This window comes from Opisthocomus hoazin, chromosome 7 (genome assembly GCF_030867145.1).
Source record: "Opisthocomus hoazin isolate bOpiHoa1 chromosome 7, bOpiHoa1.hap1, whole genome shotgun sequence".
Classification (NCBI taxonomy): domain Eukaryota; kingdom Metazoa; phylum Chordata; class Aves; order Opisthocomiformes; family Opisthocomidae; genus Opisthocomus; species Opisthocomus hoazin.
Window position 1 is genome coordinate 66,150,379 of NC_134420.1, and position 24,711 is coordinate 66,175,089.

Consider the following 24,711-nt stretch of genomic DNA (forward strand, 5'->3'; position numbering starts at 1 on the left):
TGGGAGGCTTTGCAGCAACAAGGAAGCATGAACCTGCCTCTAGAGCAGGAAACGCTTTGCTGTTTTGCAGCTGTCGCGTCGTGGGTTTGGGATGGTTTGTTCTCAAGTGTGAAGACTCTTGGTCTTTTGCTGTTGTTTTTCTTAGAATACATTTTTTCTAGCATTAGGTGGTTTTTGTCGTAAGAAACAGAATTTCCTCAGACAGGCACCAGTAAAGTCCTGCAGTCTTAAAGTCTCAAATGATAGATATGCTTTGTGCTGAGAAGATCCTTGCTCCGTGCTGTAATGTAGTTCCTCAGCCCCACAAAACTTCTATTTGCAGGTACGTTATTAGGCTCTTGCACGAGCGGGAGAAAAACGATGTTTACTGGTCCTCCGTAAACTGCAATAATGACTGTTTTCAGCCTGGTTTTTTATAGTTAAGGGAATAATTATTGGAAACTAGGAGCCGGGAATAAAAAATACCCCATGCTCGTCCCCTGGCTAGTTGGGCCATTCTTGTGTTTTGGGTTACTAGCCCAAGTAGGAGAATTTTAAGGCGTGTAGCAGACACTGTCCAGAGAGCCTCCTGATCTGAACAGGCAATAGCAGCGCAGAATAGCATAACGAAAGCTTTGCTATCTTTTGTTCACAGTCTGAGAACACGGAAGTCTGTAATGTCTAGCCCAAAGCCTTACGTGGCAGGGAGCAGCAGGACACATGTTTTTCTATACCTCTGGATTTTTTTTCCAATGCTTACACTTTTTGCAGTGCTTTACACTTGTTGTATATATGCACAAGGAGATCAAAGCTTGTCAGCAACACTGAAGATCTCGGGAACCTCTTGGAGATCCTTTTCACAGGGAGGAGCTTTTGGGCATTCTGAGAAATGTCCCTTGGGCTGCAGGTTGCCATTAGGAGAAGGAGCTGTACTGCATCTTCCTGAGTGCTGCTTCTCTCTTGCCTGGTTCAAGCTGGCAGTGGCATGAGAAGGGGTCACTATAAGGAGAGACAGCCCAGCCTTGGAAGATAGACAAAGTGGATGAACTGGGGGGTAATGAATAATTATTACTGTTTATGGTGGGAGGATAGTGTAAGCAATTATTTTTTTTAAAGTGAAGCCTTCAAAATTTACATATTGCATGTCACATTTAAATATTGCAGAAAGAACCCAAGTATTTTTGCACCCCAGCACTCTCATATCTCATGTATGCCTGTCCTCCATTAAAAGAAAAAAAAAGTAAAAGAGAAGGCAAGTTTGGTAAATTCTGAATTTTCACAGGAAAAAAGGATTTCAACAGGGGAAAACAAACCAACCAACCTGTTTATTCCTGATTGCTGGAAGGTCTAGGCCCTGGGAAAAGAAGTGATTTGCTTGGTGAGGGACTCTAATGCAAAGCCAGGAGGTGAACAGCACCCCAGCCCGCTGCTTATCCACGAGACCACCTTTATTTCTTAGAAAATGATCCATCTGAGCTCCGCAGCTATTGCAGTATGTCTGATGCTGAGAGGTTTTTGGCAGAAATTCATGACTTGCCAAGATCTGCCAACTGCTTAGATATCCAGACGCTGTAAAAATGCAACAAACAGCAATATCAGGGTTAACTTTACTTCCTCAGTGAGCTGTGTTTTGTCTGGGCTCTGAACCCTAGATATAAATATGCAAGCTTGCAATCTGCTCTGGGATTTCAGTGTTCCTGGCTGTAATGAGGAACAGAGACTTTTTGCATTTTTTTAATGTGATTCCTGGAAGAAGTGATGGTGGTTTCCAGAGGAGCTTAAACCTCTCTACTTGGCTTTGGAGGACAGCGCTGCGCTGGAGTGGGTGTTTGTGCTGCGGCCAAGCCGAATGGCAAACGTGGGCTGGAAGGAGCAGATGACGAAGCCGTTGGAGGTCGGGACCGTGGTCCTGTGGCCAGGGATGATGACCACAGCCCTCTCCCTGGCTGCTGCGCCCTGTGCTGGGGGATGCTGTTTCATGGACATCTCACTCTGCACCCATTGCAGCCAAGGGCACCGGGATGATGCCATGGACTGGGATGAAGGGGGGGTGCCCCAGGCACCAGGACACCTCATGGCTGCACATGACTTTCCCTAGACCACAATTTGTGAGGCGCCTGCCTGAAGAATGAATGGCTGTCCAGAAGCCCCAGTAGTTTATCTGGGGTCACCCTGTTAATCTGTGGCAGAAACTGGAGAGAAAAAAAACGCCAACAAAACCACACAAGTTTTTTTTTTTAATCTCACCTCCACTGACTGCTAAATTAGGCTGTGTCTCATTTAATATCCAGGTCTGTCAACTGGCTGCTGGAGGGGACTCCTAGTTAGGTGGTACCACCACAGGCAAGGGATTTCCTTCTGTCTGGGTGTCTGGCAGCCTATTCTGTCAGGCATCCAGAGGTCCCTGTCACCTGGCTGCTGTATGGGGCAGCGCTGGACTTGGTGCGTGAGCGGATCTGCTGGGCCTGTCGGCGTGAGAGGATGCACCGGGTAACAAGGTGCTGTTGTGCCACAGGGCTGAATTACCTCAATTTACATGGGAGGTATTCATACATCATTAGTGCTTGCGAGGGGCAAAGTTCCCTCTGGCCCTGCAGACACAAGGAGGACCAGCAGCATCCGTCTGCTGCGTGTTGGGGATATTGTGGCAGTTAATTCCTGCACCACACTGGAGTGGGGCAAAATCTCCGATAGAAGGGGGTCTTCAGCCTTAGGTGAGCAGGCACGGAGCTGTAGGATGCAGAGCTTGTCTGCTAGTGATGCGTTTGGAGGCAAATCCTCATGCTCGCAATTTATACGCCCCTGTTTTGGGTTGTTCCTGAGTGTGCTCAGCGTAAAAATGTAAAGTTTCCTACTCTTCAGTGCCAACTGAAAAAGTTTTTTTATTTTCTGGAGTGCTTCAGCTGAAATGATTCCGCTGTATTCCAGAATGAGGTGCTGAATCAAAATACAGCTTTGAGCAAAGAGATTCTGATGTGGCTTTGCCAGGGTGACCTCAAGCTTGGCAGAGGAGAGAGGGTGAGAGGGATGAGAGCCTCTGACGACTCCATCTGCCTTTTGCTATCTTTGGGAAAAATCCACCCATTCTGTGATCTTCTGGGAGAAACTGCATGAGATCAGCGTGACTTTGAGGGTTGTGGACACCATCACCACTGAGCAGGTTCCCACCTCGGTGGCTGTTCCTCCTGGTTGTTGCAGATATGGGACTGAGGCAGTTTTGTAATTGAGGGTAAATCTGTCTGTCTGAAAACGATGCTCTCAGGTTTCCCTTGGGCTGGCCTTGCGCGGGGCCAGTTCTACTCTGGCTGGCTGGACTGGGGAGCTGAGCAAATCTGGAGCAGGGGTGTGGGTTGGTTTTGGGCCGGATCTGTCCTGTGGTTGAGCTCAGCGCTGGCCCAGGGTGCTGTGGCAGGGCAGGAGGGAGGAAGGCAGGAGGTCTAGCTGAGCAGGTGCCCTGCTCTCCATGTCCCATCTGCTGGGACACGGGGCAAGGACAGTGAACAGCTGAAACACTGGGAAAAGTCACTCGGAGAAGGAATAGAGCCATAAGAGTCTGGAAGGACAGAGGAGAAACATAGGGAGAGGTAGAAGGAAGTAGAAAACTGGGCTGGGGAGTGGTGATGGGTAGGTGTGGGCCGGAGCGGTAAGGAAGAAGAAACTTAAGAATTTCAAAGGGTTGAAAAGATGGGAAAGGGAGAGTATGGACAGATGGGTGGTAGAGGAGCTGTAGGGGAGAAGGAAAGGCTGCAGCAGAAGATTTGTGACCAGCAAAGCCCGTTTCTTGCTAGAATTTGGAATGAGGTTTTTAATCCCAGAATCTTGGCTCTTTTCTGCCGTCTAGCTGTCAGACTCGTTGAGCAAGCATGGCTGTCCGTCGCTAGTGCTGGGTCTGCACAGCAGAGCACAGTCCTTTTCTGTGAAGTATTCCCCTGTCAGTGCTGCCCTCTCTCCCTGGAGCTGTGTGTCTGAGACCACAGCCGTACTGGTGAACCAGAACCGTGGAGGGGGAAGGCTGCTCCGGTTCCAGTGGATGGACTTACTTCCAAAGACAAGTTTCTTTGTTTGGAAAACTTAGGAAACCATCTTAAAACCTTAAAACCAGAAACCTTTTCATCTGGAGGATATCACTAATGTTAGAAAATCAAACTCTCAAAAGTCAGGTAATGCTGAGTTTTTCTGTCTAATTTTTGTCCTTCCGATACATTCATGATACAGACTGGCAGATCACACTTGCAGATCAGCAAGAACAAAGGCAGAAAGATGTTTCTTCTCCAGCCTGCCCAGCTCAGAGAACTGAAGTGGTGGAGGAATCTGGGGCCTCAGCCTGGTCCTACACATGTTTGTACCTGCATTGTCTCTGGTCCTTTATTTCACCTGGGAATGTGGGGTAAGGCGAGAAGAACAAGTCCTCCAGAGAGAGGCTCCAGTGTTGCATCCAAAGGGGCTGGTGATCACTTGCACGTCGGGGCCATGGCACACCTCGCCTGCAGAGGCACCCTGTGCTCCTGCAGCGGGCACGCAGGGCTGCGTCCAGCAGCACGCACGGCTTCGGGCTGTGCTGTAAGGAGGAGCGCAGAGCCTGGCTGCTGGGAACGCAGACCCTGCAGAAGGCGGAATGAAGTCTGGCTGGCTTCCTCCCAGATTGCCTTCGCGCCCCGCATCGTGCCAGCGCAGCTGTTTATGAGATCCGGGAACTGATCCGGCTGGAAAATGACCATGTGAAAGGGAGTGCTGGAAGTAAGGCAGAGTGCCCTTTGGGAGCAGAACTGCTTAAATCTGTGTAAGGGCTGTTGGGAGCGTCAAACCTCAGTCTGGCTTTCATCTCATGTCATTTGAGCGTAAACAAATTCCCTCCCCATGTGTTCCTTCTCCACCAAGGCACTGGGAAAAAAGATGAAAGGAGGTGCAGGTTTAGGTGTCTCTCACAAGCTGTTGAAGAAGGTGACTTTCTTCCTGCTCACCCATCTTTGCTTGCTCATTAATTGAGACGAGTGAGATGGGAGAGCCCGTGGGCAGGCAGAATATGTATTACTGCTGCTTTACGGCTGGTGGAAAGGGCCACCCCTTTGCAAGAATAAAACTGATTGGTGGTGCTGGTGGCCGTTACGGAGCTGGTGGAACCAGCAGGGTCCTTCTGTCTCTCAAAGTACAAAGAGATCCTGCGCCACGGCAAGCAACACCCTCTCCATGTGGCACCCCACGTTTTTAAAGCTGGATTTGTATGGATTTGGTACATCTGCTTTTGAAATGTCAGGAACGGAGAAATACGTGTTGCAGCGTGAAAACCCTGTTGGGAAGGAGATGGGGAAGGGGGATAGGTCAAGTTTAGCTGTATGAGCTGAATGGGAAGCTAATGGGGACAACTGTGTTTTCCGAACACGCCGTTCCTCTTGGGCTGCAGCCCTTAGGAAATCCCTTTAGGAAATTACAATAATCTGCCGGCACTGCACAGCAGAGCAGTAATGGTCCGTGCCACCTGCAGAAGTGCTTTAGGACAGGCTACGCAGTGAAGCCAAGTGCAGTTGCTAGCCTGAGTGCTTGAGCACCAGGTATTTCCTTGCCGCCTTACCAAGCTGGAGACTTGATGAGAAGAGGTGCTGCCTTTTGGCAGGTGTCTGCATGGTAGCACTAAGCTTGGAATACAGGAGGCTGAATTTATTTTTTTCGACTGATGCTTTGCTGCGGCAGTGTCTTGCTCAGCCCATGGTGTGTGGGAATCTGCGTGGGAGAGTGACATGGTAAACAACCTGCTTTTTAAGGCTGTTGCAATTAGACAACTTATTAGCAAGCTGCCACATGGAAATCTTAGGAGTACCGAGGATCAGCTATGTAATCAAAGCTGAGTATGTGGCCGGACCACTTGGGCTGGGTCTGTGCAACTGCTGGGTGACCAGTCGACCAGGAGAATCCAGGTGTTGCAGGGCGGTGATTCAGGCAGTGGTCATCCTCCCAGGTGAGCACAAGGCCAGTGCATCTGCAGGGACCGGGGTAAGACTGAGTCGTTGCGCGATAGCAGTCAGAGGCCCTGACAGCAGAAAAAAGGGAGCGTTTAACGTGTCCTACTTAATTAGCTCTCCCAATTAGTTTGTTCCTGACTAGATTCCAGTTGCGCTTTGGGTTACAATTTGCTTTCACTCTGAGAGGTGCGGTGCCCCTGGTGAGGAAGGTTTAAGGTTTTGTCCTAGGGATGGCTGCCGTGTTGAGGAACATGGTTACTGTTTGTGGAGTTGCTGCAAACCTGTGGGTCCTTCTGGATACGAGCTGCTTGACAGTCCCATTTCAACGGGCTGGCTGTTGATCCTTGGGTGCTTGATGCATTTTGTCTCATGTTACGTAAAGAATATTTTCCTGGTGCTCCTCCTTTGAGGCAGATGTTGAGCCCGTGTCTCTGGAAAAGTTACACTGCCTAAACATAAAGGTATGAATTTTAAACAGATTTAGTTGAGTGTAAAACCTTGTGTGGACACTCTTGTTTTCATACCAAAGCAGCCGAGTTTAATTCTGAAGCTGGCCACATAGCCCCAAAGAAGGATGTCCTCAGAGCATCTGCTTAAAAATAGCTTGAAACTGCATCTGGTTAAAAATAGGTTTAGCTTGGAGCTCGTGCTTCCCTGTGTGGGTAGGGCCTCCTAATAGCATGTTGTGATACCTACTACGCAGCCACCTACGAGCATGTGAGGTGCTGATGGTTACAACACACATGAGCCCCGAGGCGTTGGGAGCAGAGGAGGGTTCGGGATCTCCCTGCTGTTTGCCCAGCCTGCCCGTTCTGCGCTTCTCAAGGATTTTGCACAAGTGCTGGTAGCTTTGACCTGCAAATGCTGTCACTCCGTTAGTGCTACTTCTGCTCTCTAGCCAGCGTAGTTTGCAGAGGGCTTCTGGTACATGAATGAAGCATGGAAAAGATCAAAGTTGCTTTGTTAGTTTTATTTTCCTGTTTTTAATGAATAATGTATTTAAATGGTTTCCTTCTCTAATAAATCGCATCTCAACATTTTTCTCTTGCGTTTAATAGGTGGGAAGGACTAACAGGAGGTTTTACAATGGAAATTCACTTGCCTAAGCACAAGGAAATAATAATGATTATAATTGGCAAGGGGAGAAGGGAGAGGAATCAGTTCATTAAGGCTTTAATGAGCAATACAGTAATACGTACGAGGTATTAGTGTTATTTGCACATCTTAAAGTAAGGAGGGAGATTGTGCCTTTCTGCCTGCAGCTGAGGAGGGGAGTTGGTTATTACTGCCTGTTTCTCACTGTTTGTGTGGGTCAACTTAAATTTTTAATAATAGGGGGAATTTTTATTGCCATTTGATTTTATCCCAGATCAATGTGACAGGACTGGGTTGTGGAGCGGTTGCAGATGGAGTCACGCTGGCAGGTCTGAGGTGGGAGGGAGGGTCTCCATCGTGAGGAGGGAGCAGTGGGGCTGCGGTGTCTTTTTGGACCTCTACTGCTGCTGGAAGACCATGTGAACTACAACCAGAGCGAAATGCATATCTGTTGTCCGGCTGGACATGACCTGGCTCATTTATCTTACTTTTCCATACCTCATGGGTACTGTGTGCCTCCTGCTGGGTACAGGGGCAGATACGAGCTGGCCTTCCAGTTACAGTGACTGTCTCGGGCTCTGGAGGCTTCTGCTGTCTCTCTCAAGTCCCTCCTCTAATTTAAAATAAAATCATTCTGTCCTGGCATCTCCTCTTTGTGCAAGCTGAGACAGTTGTCTGCTACTATCACTCCAGCCTGGTCTCTCTTGCAAACAGAAGTATCATGAGGTTACCATCTCCATACTAATGCAAAAACTTGCAGAGATGGAATGATAAAATGGAATTCAGGTAGAATCTTTCTTGCCTCTGGCAGAGAAACAAGCGCAAGATGAAAAACGGGGCTGTCCCTTTCCATCTCTCACAGTGGTGTGGCTGTAAAGAGAAGGGAGAGGGAAGTGGCTGTCCCCTTCAGACACATCCTCCTTGGCAGCCAGCAGCATTTCTGCAGCCTGTGGCCTGGAAGGCACGAATGGGCTGGCATGCAACCATCTCTGTGGAGAACCTGGTCTCTTATGGCCAGGGCTTGCTCGTGTTTGCTGAAATCTTTTGTTACCCTCAGCATCCCATTTCCTCAGTTCATTGTTACTCACTACAGAAATCAATGGAAAAGCTTTTCCATTCAAATTTTTCAGCCTTGCGCAACATGCTGCAGTGCCTTGCTTCATAGATGTCAACATCCACATGCAGACATCTAAAAAAATTTTTCCAGAAGTAACTTGTGAAAGCAGATATGGAGAATAATATTTTTGAGCTGCCCTGTGCATGTCTGAAAACCTTTGTGGCAATCATGATTAAAACTCTATGCAAAATAATCTGTATGATATTCATAACTGGTCGGTAGGCTCGAAGCAGCAGCAGAATACTTGTTTTAAGAGTTTCTCAAGCTGCCTTCTTCCTCCTCTCTCATGTTCTCACAGACTTTATGCAAACAGATAAAAAGCAGCTATTCCTCCTGCAGCCCCAGCGCCAGGCTCTGCCATCCGCTTTGCAGCCCTCTTCCCCGCCTGCATGCGTGGATGCCTCCCCGACAGCCACGTACTGGTCGCTGCAGCTCTGCAGAGCTGCACCGTTCTCCCCGGCAACGCTACTTCCAAGTGCAAGATGGATGTGAAGCAAACTGAATGTCCCCAAAAAGGTCCTGGACCCTGGTTCCCCACTGGAGAGGTGAGCAGGGAGGATGGCAGTGATGGATGGAGCCGAGCTGTAGCTGGTGAGCCTGGAAAGTGTGGAGAGTTTCCACTGGCTTTGTGGTCTCTTCCTCACAAACTGGTGCCACCAGAGCTTTGGCATCATTGTGTAATTCCAGAAATAAGCCGATCATGGGCTTTTGGAGCAACAGCTGAGCACTGTCATGCTCACTCATATTGCTGTGTGGACTTCGTTGATCCTGCTGCACTGCAACATCATTGTTCAGCCTCAGTACACAAATGCTGCTGCTCACTGGGAGCTGAGGGTGAGAGCTGAGATGAACTTGTGTCCTAGATCTGGCAGGAGAATGAGGAAGATCGATCTGCCCTACTTAAGCACTTGGACGAGAAATGGAGACCTTGCCTCGAGCATGAAGTTCTGTGCCATTCGATGCTGGGATGATTACACGTTTTTACATTTCCAAGACTGCTGATAATGCTGTTTCATATTCATAAGTGGGAAATTTATTTTTTTTTTTTTTTTTATTCAGAGCATCAGTTTTTGTTCTCGTTCTTTCAGGCAATATTGACAAGTTGGCTTCTTAAAAGATGAGCTGCCCATTAACGTGGGTTTTCTGTGAAGTCCTAGTAGAAGACAGCCTAGTCCTGTCAGCACGAGCTGACTCTATCTCTGGTCTTCGTACGAAACTTTATCTGGTTTCAGAGGGGAAACGGCAGCTGGATCAAACAGAAGTCCCAGCCTGTGTTTGATGTGCCACATGTTTGCTTTGCAGTGAGACTCTCCTGGGATTTGACCCGATCTGGTTTTGTGCACAGACTGGCAAAAGCAGCAGCAGGGCAGAAACTTTGACAGACGTGGAGGAGAAACGCCGTGTGGTGAACACCATCTCCGCGGATGTGGTTGATTTCCAGCTGGCCGATTCATGCATCCAAGTGACTTTGGAGGGGAATTCAAGAGAAGACTTGGCTGTAGTTAGGAAATGAAAGGTTTTCGCTTTGAAGCACTGACGCTGGGGAAGTAGAATTGTCAGGAGATACTGCTTTGAGTCGTAGCGTTTAAATCCTTTTTCCTTTCCAGAGTCAGGCTGTCAGCCTCTTCTTCAATGCTATGTTGTGTTTATGGTGTTTTAATTAGTAAGGCTTCCCGTGGTTTTGACCATCCACGGGATTATGATGATAAAACTCCTGGTTAAAGGATACCAAGCCTTTGTAAGGGATTTTTGTCAGAAGATACGTGTTTCCAGCTTGGAAAATAAACGTCTTGGTTCATTTTGATTTAGCCCCTGTTGATGTCCAGTAGGTGTGAGGAAGCCTGCTGTTAGGTGAATATTGAGAAGACAGTTATATGCTGATGGCTGGAGGAGTGGGTGTGTGCATTCATTCCCCCCTGTTTACTTTGGTTTGTTTTATATATTCTTTTCCTAAAACACCCACTACTACTCACTGTGAGGGCATGGACTAGATGAGCATTTAGGCTGATCTGAGATTGTTGTTCAGTGCTGCAGTGCTTGCGAGTGTCTGCCAATCTGCCATCTTGCTTTTTATAGCCTAGTAAGTTCAGTGGTGGGTCTCTGCTCTGCACTCGTGTGCCACTCGGTGGAGTGGGATCTTGCTTGCAGTGCTCCCAGGGAGGCACAGGAAAATGTGTATACTGTTACCACTACTAATGAAAAAGGCTTAATTAAGTTTTAACCGATTAGCATTATTGCTTTAAGGCTTTTTACATTGCTGTTTTGAATATCTTTTATTTCTTTCAAAGAAAAATCCTGTTGACATGTATGGGAGTATAACACTAGAAATCGTCGTGTATCAGGATGTACCCGAATGACCTTTGCCGTGCTGGCGTTGTAGCAGCAGTTGATAGCGTGGTGGTGAGATTGATTTCCAATAGATCAGACCTGACAAGGCTTTAACTACTTGAGGCAAATGGTTACAAGCACGACACTTCATTCTGCAGCTCTTCCTCTTACTTACTACTGTAGGTATGCCACCGCTGTGAGGGCTTAACTGAAATTACCCCCCAGAGTGAAAAATGGGGGGGGAGAGGAAAGGGGGGATCTCTGGCGGGAAGGGCAGGGCCGGGTAGGCTCTGGGGGCAGGTGGGGTGGCACGGGGAGGCTGCCGAGCAGGCGAGCAGTGTGCTGTGCATGAGGATGTCCTCAGATGACTCCGTGGGTTATTTATTCTCCGCTCCCTCCACATGCATAATTTCCACAGCCATAAACACGTGTTAGGCATGAGTGGAGAGGAGGAAAGAGGAAGAGGCTTTTTAGTATTTAACTTTGTAGTTGCTTTTGCACATAGCCAGGCACAGTAAATACCCCATAGTTACAGACATCCAAATTTAACCATGGATGTGGACAAGTCTCTTCACTGAGCCTGTTTTTATAGCAGTATTTGAACATTTGAACCATTCATGGTGGTTGTTACTTTACCAGAGATTAGAGGCTTTTAAAAGTCTGGGTCTCCTAGAGTGGCCTAGAGCTGCTTTGTTTTGTAAAATGCCCTGCACATGCAGAAGGAAAATATATGTTCTGTAGGAAGCTGGAGCGTGTCCAGAGAAGGGCAACGAGGCTGGTGAGGGGTCTAGAGAACAAGTCTTCTGAGGAACGGCTGAGGGAGCTGGGGTTGTTTAGTTTGGAGAGGAGGAGGCTGAGGGAGGACCTTACTGCTCTCTACAACTACCTGAAAGGAGGCTGTAGTGAGGCAGATGTTGGTCTTTTCTCCCAAGTAACTAGTGATAGGATGAGAGGCAGTGGCCTCAAGTTGCATCAGGGGAGGTTTAGATTGGATATTTTGAAAAATTTCTTTACTGAAAGAATGGTCAGACATTGGAACAGGCTTCCCAGGGAGGTGGTGGAGTCACCATCCCTGGAGGTGTTAAAAAAATGTTTAGGGGATATGATTTAGTAGGCATGGTGGTGTTGGGTTGACAGTTGGACTTGATGATCGTAGAGGTCTTTTCCAAGCTATGATTCTAAGGTGGCCAGGGTGCAGAACATGAGTGGGGAAGATGTCTATGATGACTCTACGTCCTCTGACACTGAAGGTGAGAGGCACGAGGGGCTGCTGTGTTGGTCACCCTGCCTGCTTGCAGGCTTCAGCGTTGTGTTGATGACTTCTGTTTACAAAGTCTCGCCCGGTGGCGCTGGGAGCTGTTTGGCAGATGTGATGCGTCTGAGCTGAAGAACTGCCATCTCGGTGCTTGGGAGGAAGGTGGTTTTGGCAGCGGTATGTTCCATCATTTCAAAATCCCTTTTGCCTTGATGGAGGGTTGAACTTGCCTGCTCCATGGTCTAGTGCGTGGGATGGGTGAGCGTGAGCATCCAAAGCCTCTGAAAGAGGGATTTATTCTGTGGGCTGTGGTTGTATATGTAGACCCACCAAATCAATTGGTAGATGGTCTCCCACAGCTGCACCTGAGCCCGGGGTGTGGCTGAGGTTGTGCTGTGCTCCCCCCTCTCCTTTTCGCTCAAGGCAGCATCAGGAAGTGGGAAGAGCAGTGCCCAAAATAGATGATTGCAAATGAAAAGTAATCCAAGCCTTGCTGAAGTCAGTCTGCCGCTTAGTGACACTTAGATTTGTTATAATATAATGCAAGGTGAATGTAAGCATGGGTGAGGATCACCTGGAAGATGTGCAGCATCTGGAGAAAGTGAGCAGGGTAACACAGCCACGTGGTATGGGAAAATGTGAAATTTGAGGAACATTTTAAATGTGAATTATGCTTTTAGAAAAAAAAAAGACAAAAAACTTATGGCAAATTTTTTAGTGATAAGTGGGTCTGTAAGAGGGAAGCTGTTGTACTGCATGAGATGTCTGTGGCTGGAGAACAGGAGATGGAAGCCAAGTACAGCTTGGAGGAGAAGGCTCAAGGCTGGCCGTGGATGTGATCCACCAGTGCGGGCAGCATGGAGACTTCCTCTCCTGCCCATGAAAAAGTGAGTGCCTGTCAGTCTTTAGTCTGTCTGAACCATTTCAAAATTGCAGTCTCTCTGAAGGCAGGCCAACCACAGGGACGCACGCGCAGCAGTCTCCCACTCGGTGACTTTGCGGCTCACCTTCAAGCATCTCCTATTCGTGGTGCAAAGGACTGGTTTGCTCTTGGCTGCCTGTGAGCTTCTCGCGTGGGACAGCACCAGGGAAGCAATTACCCCATGCTGATCCTCGAGAGGAACAGTAACAACACCAGAAACTACATGAGCTAAATTGGGAACATATTCTCTTAAACTCTGGTAGATGTGAGTGTATGAACTTAAAGGGCATCGGCGCTGGGCTTCTAATGGAGCAGCTGGTGTGAAGGAAGCTTGTAACTGGATTGCTTCTTTAGGTGATTTGCTTGTGCTCGCCACCCGCTCACAAACCCTGCTCTTCCCTTTCCATGCCTTGGCAGTTCTCCTGTACGTGCTCAGCGTCAAGATGGGAGACTTTGCCAGCTGAGGTGTTCGGCCCTCCAGGACAACACTTAAGTGTGTGCTTAAACCTCGACCAAGGAGATGTTCTCTTGAATGTAAAGCTGGGCAAATTCTGTAATACTATACGGAATTTTTTTTCTTCTTTTTAATTCTCACGTGAAGTTGCAGAAGGCTTGGGCTCAGCGAAGCCTGGCTCTTGATCTTTCTTTTGAGGGAGAGGGATGAACTGGTTGACCTCTTGAAGTTCTTCTCGGCCATGTTTCCTATGGTGGATAGTGGGGCTATTGAAATGGTGCAATGATGATTGAATGTTTGGAAGGGGTATTAAAACCTCCGCACATCAGCTCTCACTTCTGGAGATCAAAATGACATCTTGTGTGTGGGAAAGAGCCAAATTATCTCCCAGCTGCAGGGTTCCTCCATCTTGCTGTCATGTGTTTCTGGTTGCCCACTGACAGAAGCAGGATGCTGAACTGGATGGACCAATGTTCTGATTCCGTCTGGCAGTTCCTGCAGTCCCCTGAGTCCTGTTGACTTCAGTGAGAATTAAACACGTGTTCAAGCACTTCCCTAGTAAGGCAGGCTTTTCTGCGCCCGTCTCTCTGCCCAGCTGCTTGAAGTTCTGCAGTGAAAAAAGCAGGTTTCTGTTAACTGCTTGGATCAGCCCCACTGCACCTTTTTTTGTGTTTTAATGGGAAAATCCCCATTTATAGTGTGTGCTTCTATTTTAAAAATAAATGTAAGCTGTCTTAAAGTCAAGCCGTGCTCCATGTTGCAGCTGTGCCATCAGGTAGGAGGTTTCCATTAGTGCCTGTGGAGGGGACGCATGCACAAATGGCTGGGAGAACACAGCAGAAGAAAACCCTCGAGCTTTGTGGCTGGCTTTGCTTCTAAACCTGTGTGGCAAGAGTACCGAGAGGAATACATCGTGTGGCCCGCTGCCCTTTGAAGTGGCTGGGTTCAGTACTGACAGGATGGCTTCCCTTATCTCCACTCCTACAAAGAGGACCGGGAAATCTGCCTGTGATGTGGGACTCTGACATTTCAAGCCTTGATCAGGTTGACAGCTTTTTCCTTTTTTTCTTCCCCCCCCAGCGGTTAGTCAACAAAGCGAGTTGAAAGCATGGAAACGCTCTGCCCCCTTTTTATGGGTAAATGAAGTGGTGAGGTAACAGCTGTGTTTGGGTCCTGCTGCCGATCCACCACTCCGGGATGATCCGATGGGTGGGAAGTTTGCAGACTGCCTGTCCCTTCCTGGGTCACTGCATCTGCGCAGGGGGTTTGGCAATAGCTGGTGTCCAGTCTGTGCTCAAAATGAGAGTCCTGAGTACGTAAGTCAGTGCACAACCACCTCTAGCAGACCTCATTGTGTGTCCCCAGAAGGCACTTGCGGGCAGGGCCTGATCCTCTCCTTCGGAAAGCAACTAGCTCGAACACTGCAGATTTCATTTCTTTCTTCTGAGGTGAGAGTGGCCCAGGTGTGGCTTTGATCTGGGAGGCTCAGCTGAGTCTGACCCGGTCTGTGCAAGGATCCCAGAGACCAGCTGGCTGGGATTTGCAAGTCAGACGGCTGCTGCTGTATGGGAATGGCTTTCTTGATCTAGAGCTCAGTTCTGCCTGTTAAGAGTGACTTGTTTTGTGTAAATGGAGCTTTGCTAGGAAATAGCTATATGGCTGAACTAAACCCAGTAAAAAAAAAAAATAAATTTGGGACAATTCAGATTTGAATGCCAGGAGTTCCTGGATCCCTGCTTCCCAGAGCTTTAAGATATTATCTACCCTTTGGAAAATGAGCACTTTAAAGAAAGCTGAGAGTGGCACATATCAAACAACAGTCCTGGAAAAACTAGGCTGTACATTTTTATCCAATACAGGAAGCAAAATCGCTACAAATGGTGATACTGCCGTGTAGCATGAGAAAGTAGATACACACCATTCACCGAGCAAAGCATCACTTTGGCTTGGGCCGTTAGTTGCACGCAGTCGTGTTTTCAGGATTTATTGCCCAAAAAGCTATGAGTTATAATAACTCATTAGCCTTGAGCTTCTGGTCTGTTTACAGCTTGTGAATTAAAGGGTTAGTGACATGTCTCAACACGGGAGAGGAGCTAGAGGAAGATGGGAAGAGGCAGTTAATTCTGGATGAAGAATGTAATTTTGAGCTAAAGGGGCCTTTGCAGTTAGTTTCCTCTGTTGCCTGTCCCACGTTTTCCTTGTTCTAGAGTGTGGTCCCCTGTCTTCTAAACCAGGGATGTAATCATGGACTTTGAAAGCATTTTGTGCCATAGCAAAACCAGGAGTAATAACTGTGCATGATAACGTTGATGTTTTGTTGCTTTTTTTTATTCCTGCCCCCTGCACAGGGACCCTGCAGAGGGATCGAATTTTTAAGCACTTCACTCGGAAACGCCAGCGGGCGATGCGAAGGCGAGTGCATCAGGTGAACGGGCACAAATTCATGGCTACCTACCTGCGACAGCCTACGTACTGCTCGCACTGCAGGGAGTTCATCTGGTAAGAGCGGCTCGAACACGGTGGTGTGGAGCTCCTGTCCCTTTGGGTTTCGGGGACCGACATGCCGCCCCCGATCCTGAATCTGTTACCCAGCACTTTACCAAGTGCACCGACGCGATTTCCCCTGGCCATCAGGCTTAGCAGGGTACATTTATGCTGCAGACTGGAGCCTACTACAGAGAGGCCGGAGGTGATGTGTGTCTTGGATGCTGGCAGCACACTGGAAGGGTGTGGGGATGGGGCAGTGTTGCTCGCTTGTGAGCACAGATTTTACTTCGGGGGGGGAGGGGGTGGAAGTAACCCAAGCAGTCTGAAGAAAGACCCCAGATGTTAAGTGGAGCTTTGAGATTACACTGAGAAAAACAGTTGCTTGAAAGACTAGAGAAAATGCCTGAGAACAGAAAAGGCACGCAGAGGTGTGAGGTGTGGGGTGATATATGTGGGGGAGTAGGCAGAGCAGGGAGAAAAACTTAGTTATGTCCCAAAGGAGCATGGAGTGGGAGAGATAATAACAGGGTGTGGGCTGCTGGGATCAGCCTAAGAAGTGTGGTGTGTGTTGTAATAAAGTGAGGTATTTCAGAAACTAGAGTAAGGGGGAATATGGGCAATAACATGCGTGTTGACAGCCTGCCCTGTAAGCTACGGCCCTTATAGCACCTAGTTACGCTCTCACACCCCTTTGCTGAATTGCACCATTATTGCTGGGCAGTTTGGCCTCGGGCATCTGGTCATCTGGGATACTCTGATATTTTGGCTCTCTCTTCTGTAAATGATGTGCGAGGTGACTGCCTTTCTGATGCCAAATTACGTTCATATTTTGTTTTGAACAGGGGCGTGTTTGGGAAGCAGGGATACCAGTGCCAAGGTAAGGTGCTGTGCTCCTGCACGGTGTGTGAGTAGGATGTGCTGTCTCGGGAGCACTTTCCCGTGCCACTGGGACATCCTGCGGTTACAGCTTCTCTGAAGCCACCGCTCCTCTTCCTCCCCAGCCAGCCAAAACTCTGCATTTGGGCAGCTGTCAGGCTGATGGCTTGCATGCATGCAGGAGCAACCACCTACATTCATGCAAACACCTAGAGCTCTGGTTGCTCTGTTTCACCCACAGTTTTCCTCCTGTGCAGATCCACTGAGTTGCTGAGTATGTGCAACACCCAGCTAGGCTTGAGAGAGCCAGGGTCCCTTCAGGACCGTGTTCATCTGGTATTTGGACACCAGGTACCCTACTGGAATGGCCACCCTCTTCCTTTCTCTCCCTCTGTAGCTCGACAAAGTGAAACTAGGGATGTGACTTCAAAGGGCAGCCTTGTGGGCTGGCACAGCGCCTTTGTCTGGATGCAGGTTTTGGCTGAATGCCTGTATAGACATGTGTATTGCTTAATTATTGTTTTGCCTTTCCCTTTTTCTATGGTAAGATGATGGAATTACTTGTGTCACAGGTGCATGGTCACTAGATGTAGCCTTCTAACACAGCCTGGTTCTTGAGCAGTGTAACAGGACAGTGGTATCCTCACGTGAAAGGAAGCTACACGTAAACAAATGGGTATCCTGTGCAAAATTTCTGGGTAGAGGTGAACGTTATTGATAGACCCTCATGGGTACAAGCTTGAGTCAGCAACAAGCAGAATAGCATGGAACCCTGCAACACATCTGCAGATTGCAGTTTCCATCAAAAAAAATCTCCTTACGTAGACAGTAGCTATGGCCCTTGGTTGTGTCTACAATGCACGCTGGGTTACACACTGGAGGAATCCAAGTTCGTTCCAGCCAAGCCAGCTTCAGACCTGGGGAGACCCCAAGTCTGCTTTAGGGCAGATTAGCCCTCTTGATGGGGACTAGCTAATTAGACACAGCACCAATCTGCTGCAGTTACCCAGCTTCCCAGACCCGAGCATTGCACTGAGCCTCAAATGACCAACTAACCTGGGCAGGACTCGCTTGGATATCCAGTGTAAGAAGCATGGTGCCACTGAGATGGAGGGGTGGCTTTTGGTATTTCAGTCCTGTGCTCTCTGGTATTATTTGTGTGTGTTGTGAGAAATATTCTCCACTAGATAATTATTTCAACAGCATTTTTTTTTTAGTTCATTTGAGAATTTCTGTGTGCATCACGCGTGTTTTATATAGGAAGCTGTTTTCTAGGCTGTATGAATGATCCGGTGCAGAATTTCTGTTGCAGTGGGTTGGAGATGCATTTCCAGATCTGCTACAAGATTTTGGAAATTCCAACCCACCGATTATTTTTCGCATATTTACTGTGTCCTGATGGTATAGCTGAGCCTTAAAGAACCCAGCTGATGGGATGATGTGTTCTGAGTCTTTTGACAGCTCTTTTCAGCATGCCTCTTTTATTTCCTAGTATGCACCTGTGTTGTACACAAGCGCTGCCATCATCTAATTGTTACGGCTTGCACATGCCAAAACAATACGAGCAAGACCGATCTCAAGGTAAGGTCATGTTGGTTATTTTGGGTCATCATAATTTGTGAGTCTTTGGGTTTGTCTGGGTTGCTGGGGTTGTCCTATAACAGAATTTACTCTGTGCTATCTTGATTCATGGATTGATTTACAAGTCAGAAGGAGTGACAGGGGCATGCATAAAGGCCATGCAGTATGATCTGGTTGTTCTTCTGTTAATGCCAATAACTGGTTGGACTAGCACATGGTGTAGGAAGGCAGGGTATCTTCACTGGAAGACATCAAGAAATAGCAAATCCAATGTCTTCCTTGGTAATTTGCTTGCATGATTAACTGTGGTGTCATCAAAATTTGGTGCCTGGTTCTTAATGTGGATTTCTGTGGCTTTAAAAATCCAACCACTGGTCTTTGTTCTGCCTCTTTTTTTCTTTTCTGGTAACTTAAAGTGCCCATTTAGTCATTGCTCCACACCTTTACTCTGTGGAATTATTTATGCTGTAAGAAAGAACCGTTGCATAACTTGTGTTTCTGAAGGTTTTGTTTCTTTCTAGTTTTAGCTGTATTTGACAGGAGTAGCATCCCCACCTAAAACTGCCTTGTGCATGGCATGTCTCATTTCTATAACTGGAAATTGCTTAATAACCATGCAAGGAAAATTCAACAGAAATATTTTCAATTGGGAAATAGCTCTGTATTGTATGCCCTGCAGAAACCTTCTTTCCGGTGCAGATAAGCAATTGCCTTTGCTCGTTACTTCTTGCCTCCAAACTGCTGAGCTAGATTTCTTAAAATGACCCCTTGCCAAACCAGATGAAGTTAAAATGCTTAAGGCTAAAGTGCAAGTGAAATGGTGAGTCTCCTTGCCCCTCTTTTAGGATTGTGAAGGGTGTGTAACACACCTAAGCTGCTTTAAAAGAAGGCAAAGAGGAGGAGGCACCGTTCACTTTAAACTCATCGTTTCAGTCGCACCCCTGAGTTTTCTTTGGGAAGTGGTGGGTTGCCCCTCGGTCTTTCAGGATCTGCGTGTTGAGACACAAAATGGAAAGCAAAGAAGAGGCTCGATGGGAATGGGTTTCTTTAGCTGATCTAACATTTTCTAAGGTGTCTTTGAGTTCTGCATGATTCACCGTTGGAAAAGAACAAGGTTAAAAAGGGGATGAGAGCAAGTGATAAAGCAAAATGTGGGCCTGAAATGAAAGGCTGTTAGTAATAACAAGGAGGGTGAGAAGAAGAACGAGAATTTTAGGGGGAGCTGGGAACACTACTCTATATTAAATCTAATAAAATCAACAGTTTGACCTAAATTTACATGTTTGCACACAGTATGCAAGCTAATAATTTGAAAACTGGTTAGTTACAAAATGCTGTAGGTAACATAATTTATACATGGCACTTCAGTGTGATAGTTTTGTGATGAGGTAATCCACACTTCTAATTCTAACTTGTTTTTAAGAACTTAAATTTGGCTAGGCAGCCCTTTTAAAAATCTGCTTTGTCAGATAGTCCAGCCTGACCAGCAAGGAAACCAGAGCAGGCTCGCAGCAGGCAAGGTTGGTCACTCAATGTTCGCTTGCAGTAAACCTCAGTGAGGTGATGGATTGAGACATTTTCTGAGTTGGAATTATTTTCATAGTTTTGCACTTAAATACCTGTATGAAAATGAACGTCAGCTTATGTATATGTATTTGAATTTTAAATCTGTGCTTTTCTTTTTATGCCTCAGGTGACTGAACAGAGGTTTGGAATCAACATTCCCCATAAGTTCAGTGTCCACAACTACAAAGTCCCGACTTTCTGTGACCACTGCGGTTCCTTGCTCTGGGGAATCATGCGACAGGGCCTACAGTGTAAAAGTGAGCAACTTCTTACTGCAGCCTTTTCACAAAATATGTGTATTTTTAGACTCTTGATGCACTGTGTGGGCTTGATTTGTGCAACCTTCAAGAGAAAGCCAAGCAATGAATATTCATCTTTGCAAGAGTTAAAAACCCACTGATCTACTTTTTAATCTCTGGTTTCCAGGACTCTACTTTGCACTCTCAGCACAGCTTTGTTTAATTTGCATTATTGAAAATATTCTTGGGTATCACTGCTTCCTGCATTCATTTTTCCCTTTACCTGAAGGTTTTTCCTCAGCTAGTGAAATAAGGCAATGAAAAGGCATCTGAGGGGAAAAAAAGGTCATTGCTTTAGGCTGACTACCCTGTCTGTCATGCTGTTCATTGATGACAAAGCATGTCGTGGTGTTACCTCTTTGTTTCAGTGATCCAGACTGTAAAATCGTAACAGACACCGTTTGCCTTCATCTCCCACAAGAGGGGGTGTGTGGGTCCATGAATGAGAGCAAGAAAGATTTTAGTTTCCCACTGAACAATATATATTTAAAATTAGATACCTGCAAATATAGAAGTTTGTTGCGGATTCTGTGGCATTATAAATACTAATTTTATCTGCAGGCATAGCTGCAGTGGTGTTTATATACCTGACAAAAAGTGCTTATGAATAGCTTCAGGCAGTGTGGCATGCTACTCGGAGAGTTTGGGGTATATCTCTGATTTTCAGGAGTTTATTCTTTTCTGAGAGTCCTAATTTTGTTTCTGCTGAGCTCAGTGGCAAAAATCCTTTCAGTTTAAAGAGACAGGGTAGATCCAGATGGGTATATTTCCTGAAATAGAATTGCTAAATTATTTCTCAGCAATTAATCCGTCCAAGTTATTTTAATTGCTCCTTTGCTTTTACTTTCCATCCCTATGATCACCCCTGTCAGTCTGTAAAATGAACGTCCACATCCGATGCCAAGCAAACGTTGCACCGAATTGTGGGGTGAACTCAGCGGAGCTTGCTAAAACCTTGGCGTGCATGGGGCTGCAACCAGGAAGCATTTCCCCAAATTCGGTGAGTCTCTTTTTCTTTTTTTTTTTCTTTTTTTTTTTTTTTCCCCTCCTCTATTTAAAACATTTACAACAAATTTAATGTAAACCATTTACAGCTGAAGTCAGAGACTGCAGTTATGGCAGATGGTGTTGTGTGGTGGACTGCACAAGTAGGTTGTTACTGTCTGTGGCTTGTGGCAAAGACTTCGCTGGGCAATGGATGTCTTATAGCCAGGTTTACCCTGGCAGAAGCTCAGGTCTATAGGTGTTGCTCTGTTGTCTGCTTATGTTTCGCAGTGGTGTGACTCCATTGGCTCTTTTATCTGTTTGGCGTGAATGAGAGGAGAGTAAGACCCCAAACTAGTTAACGGTCAATATAATCCGTGCCATACCTTTTTTTTACTTTTCCTGCAAACACAAATGCACTGTCTGCAAAGGTGGTGTGGCATAGAGCAGAAGAGCTCAGCAAGAGGCCTAGGTTCTCTTCCCTGCTTTATCGCTGTTTTTCTGAGTGATTTTGGGGGAAACAGTTTCACTCTTCACTACAGTTTCCCCAGCTAAAATCTATGGTCCCTATCAGGGCAACATCAGCTCTGGTCTTTACTGTCCAAGGCAGTGTCCTGGTGAGCTTGTTGCCAGGATTGGGACAGATGTGTACAATTTCTGCTTGTCGGTACTGAAGGCATCCTAAAACCCCAGCTGTTGTATGTCTGAGTCTATTCAGAGAGTTTAAAACACCCTGTAAGAGTTTGAGTGAAAATGCCCATAAAGGGTCATGGAAATCAGAGCTGTCATTTGATAACAAGTTTTCATCACGTTTCATTTGCTCGCAGTTTTGAGAAGTGACTTTGCTTAAAACCACAGTAACCCATAATAAAATGTGGGTCTATCTATTTCTGTTTGGCCAAAAAGAAAATATTCAAACTCCAAATATTCTTGTCAGACCTGGTAAATCTTGTCAGCTACATTGACTGTGTATCAGCCTAGCCTGCTCGTTAGGCTGGGCTGCCTCTTTTGGTTTCAGTTGGTTTGTAGCAGACGAGACTTTCTCACCTTCGCTCTTCATGCTGTGGCGGTTCAGGGGCACAGTTATCCTGGGAGTTACAGGGAAGCACAAGTCCCACACTCCCTTCTCATTCTGGTAAAAATCAGCACTTGTTAGCATTTGTTATTTGCATAATCACCACATCAAAAGGAGATGAAACCAGGAAAATAAAAATCTGTGTTTGGTGTTTAACAATCTCTTCTCGTTATTTGTGACCTGAAGGCTCTAGGTAAGTGTTCAGACTCCGCTGTGAGCTGAAATCTGTTGGGAGTTTTGCAGGATGCTGCTCTGAATGCTCTTGGTTCTTCCCCGTGGTTGGGGTTGGTGTTTCCGTGGCTGTGGACAAGTCTCCTGTGCAGGAAGAGTTCTGCTTTACACCAAAGCAGTCACAAGGTGGAGCTCAAGAAGTCCCTGTGACTTTGGGCTAATAAACTGAGCAAAAATACTCGTGGTTTACACACTTGCTCAGACCTGGAGAGCTGTGAACAGAGGACACTGGAGGGTGACTTGATCTTTGTATACTGCGAAAGCAGAAGCTCTGGAAATGTGTGCTAATATCGGTACAATTCCTGAAAATGCAAGGACCCCTCACTGCTGGTGTGGGAGTGAACAGCCTTCCACCGAATTTACAGCAGTGGAGAAAGGCAGCAGCCCAGCTGTGGGAAAGAAAAATATTTTGAAGTTTGAGTCCCACTGAACTGGGCGCTGAGCAAGAGTCTTAAAATCAGGTAGAAACTGAAGAGATTCAGGTGAGATCTGCTCGGGTTCTCTATCTCACCAGCACTTTGCATATTGCAGAAATTACGCAGTCCTCCTCGGTCTGATGTTAGATGGGAGACCTGGATATCCTCACCAGTTATCTGATTTTTCGGGGGAGTGAGGACAGAGAGAGGCGGACGTGCCTCCGGGATCTGCTGGGCAGTGGGGTTGCAACTTAAAATGCTGAGGCTGGGGCCCAATGCTGACGGCTGAGCGCAGCTCTGCGCCGCTCACACACACCGGCTGTGCGGGGTGGTGGTACCAACGCTCCTTCTGGTCCAGTGGCCGTACAGGGAACCTGATCAGGTCCGAAATGCCGAGGTCGGTGGGTCGGCTACTTGTGTAAACCGCTGAGGCGAAAGTACACTTTCTATGCAGACTGATACTTATTTACTTTCCTCCACAGAAACTGGTTTCAAGATCTACTTTGAGACACCAGGGAAAAAGCAGCCTGAAAGATGGCAACAACGTTAGTGAAAGTTCAGCAAGCAAACTTGGGATCAAAGACTTAACCTTCCTTCGTGTATTGGGGAAGGGCAGTTTTGGAAAGGTGAGAGGAGTTGTTGGCTCGTTCGGGGGGGAAACCACATTCCTTATTTAAGAAGCTCCAAGACAGACGAAGTTATATCATAATGTGACACACAGACTGTCCAGTGGAGTGCGCTTTGTGCAACAAGGTTGGTTACAGAGAGCAGGGAGAACAGGGGAGAGAAAGAAAGTTGACAGCAGAGTGAAGAACTGGATGTCACAAAACCCAGCAAAGTTAGCAACCAGAGGAACAGCTGCATGCCAGGGCCCATACCAGAAACTGCAAGTGTGTGCATTAGCACTCGTTTGGGCAGCATTTCTTGGAGCAAGGAAACAAGGCAGTGGTTTCAAATTCAGTGAATGGAGGTTTCGCTTCTCTGCTTTGCCACAAAGGCGATGAGAAATGGGGCATCTGAATTTGGTAATTGAGCTGGGAAGTGGGATGGATGGCGCTGCTCAGGGGGCTCTGGCACAGCCGGTGGGCTTCGACCAGCTAGCCCCGTGCCAGCCTTTGGAGCAATGTGTGTGGGCATTTCTATCCGGGGAAGCCTGCTGCAGACAGTAACGTGTGTCATCGATTGTACACTGATGCCCATACCAACAGGCTGACTCGCTTGCATGCACAAGCCTGGTCATGAGATAACTGACCTTTCTGGTGTGAGAAGGTGTGAAAGGCTCTGTATTGCTCATAGAGTCTGAGGGCTCAGCCCTTGCAATTCACCCTCCACTTTGGTTTAGGTGATGCTTGCCAAGATGAAAGAGAGTGGGCAGCTCTATGCAGTGAAGGTGTTGAAGAAGGACGTCATTCTCCAAGATGACGATGTTGAATGCACCATGACTGAGAAACGCATCCTTTCCTTAGCAAGAAACCACCCATTCCTCACCAAGCTCTACTGTTGCTTCCAGACTCCTGTAAGTATAGCCTAGGCAGTGGACAGCCTTCCTTCTGACACTGTCTGGCATGTTCAGGACAGAGGCACTCTCCTGTGTATTTGGTCCCTGGCCTGTTATGAATGTCCGCCTTAGACCCAGGAGAAACCTCTCTGCACAAGCGTGAACAGAGCGCTCTGCTCTGTTCCACCTCCAACATCTGCTGGGCATTTGGCAAACAAAATTCTGGCTTGTTCTAATCTCCCTAGCGAAATGACAATAACAGGGAAGCCTTTCCTAGAAACAACTCTGCCATTGAATGTTTCCAAATGCATATGCGCAGATGTCTACAGACCTGCAGTGTCCTCGGGTTGCTGTGGGATCTCAGGCTCTGCTGTCTTGCTATCTGAATTTTAACAGGACTATATTTGCTTTTGATTACCTGCAAACTCAGTGAATTGTACCTGGAAGCATGGGTAGCCTCCTGTCTCCACCAGCCTTTGTATACTGCTCAGAACCAAATGAAAAATCCTTCTGGGGTTACTGAAAAGGACCTTACAGGCATGGGTGGACACTGGATCAGATCCATATACAGTTGGTATTTCTTCTTGTGTA

At 47.1% G+C, this 24,711-nt stretch overlaps 1 protein-coding gene across 1 annotated transcript in view; it reads left to right on the forward strand.

The window, feature by feature from the left end:
• Nucleotides 1-24,711, forward strand: part of PRKCH (protein kinase C eta) — a 124,005-nt gene that overhangs the window by 32,857 nt on the left and 66,437 nt on the right. Inside the window, exons 3-9 of the mRNA XM_075426810.1 lie at nt 15,456-15,606; nt 16,437-16,471; nt 17,963-18,051; nt 19,745-19,874; nt 20,789-20,916; nt 23,105-23,248; nt 23,965-24,138. Of these exons, the coding sequence (XP_075282925.1) occupies nt 15,456-15,606; nt 16,437-16,471; nt 17,963-18,051; nt 19,745-19,874; nt 20,789-20,916; nt 23,105-23,248; nt 23,965-24,138 (851 nt within the window). The remainder of the gene's footprint in view (nt 1-15,455; nt 15,607-16,436; nt 16,472-17,962; nt 18,052-19,744; nt 19,875-20,788; nt 20,917-23,104; nt 23,249-23,964; nt 24,139-24,711) is intronic.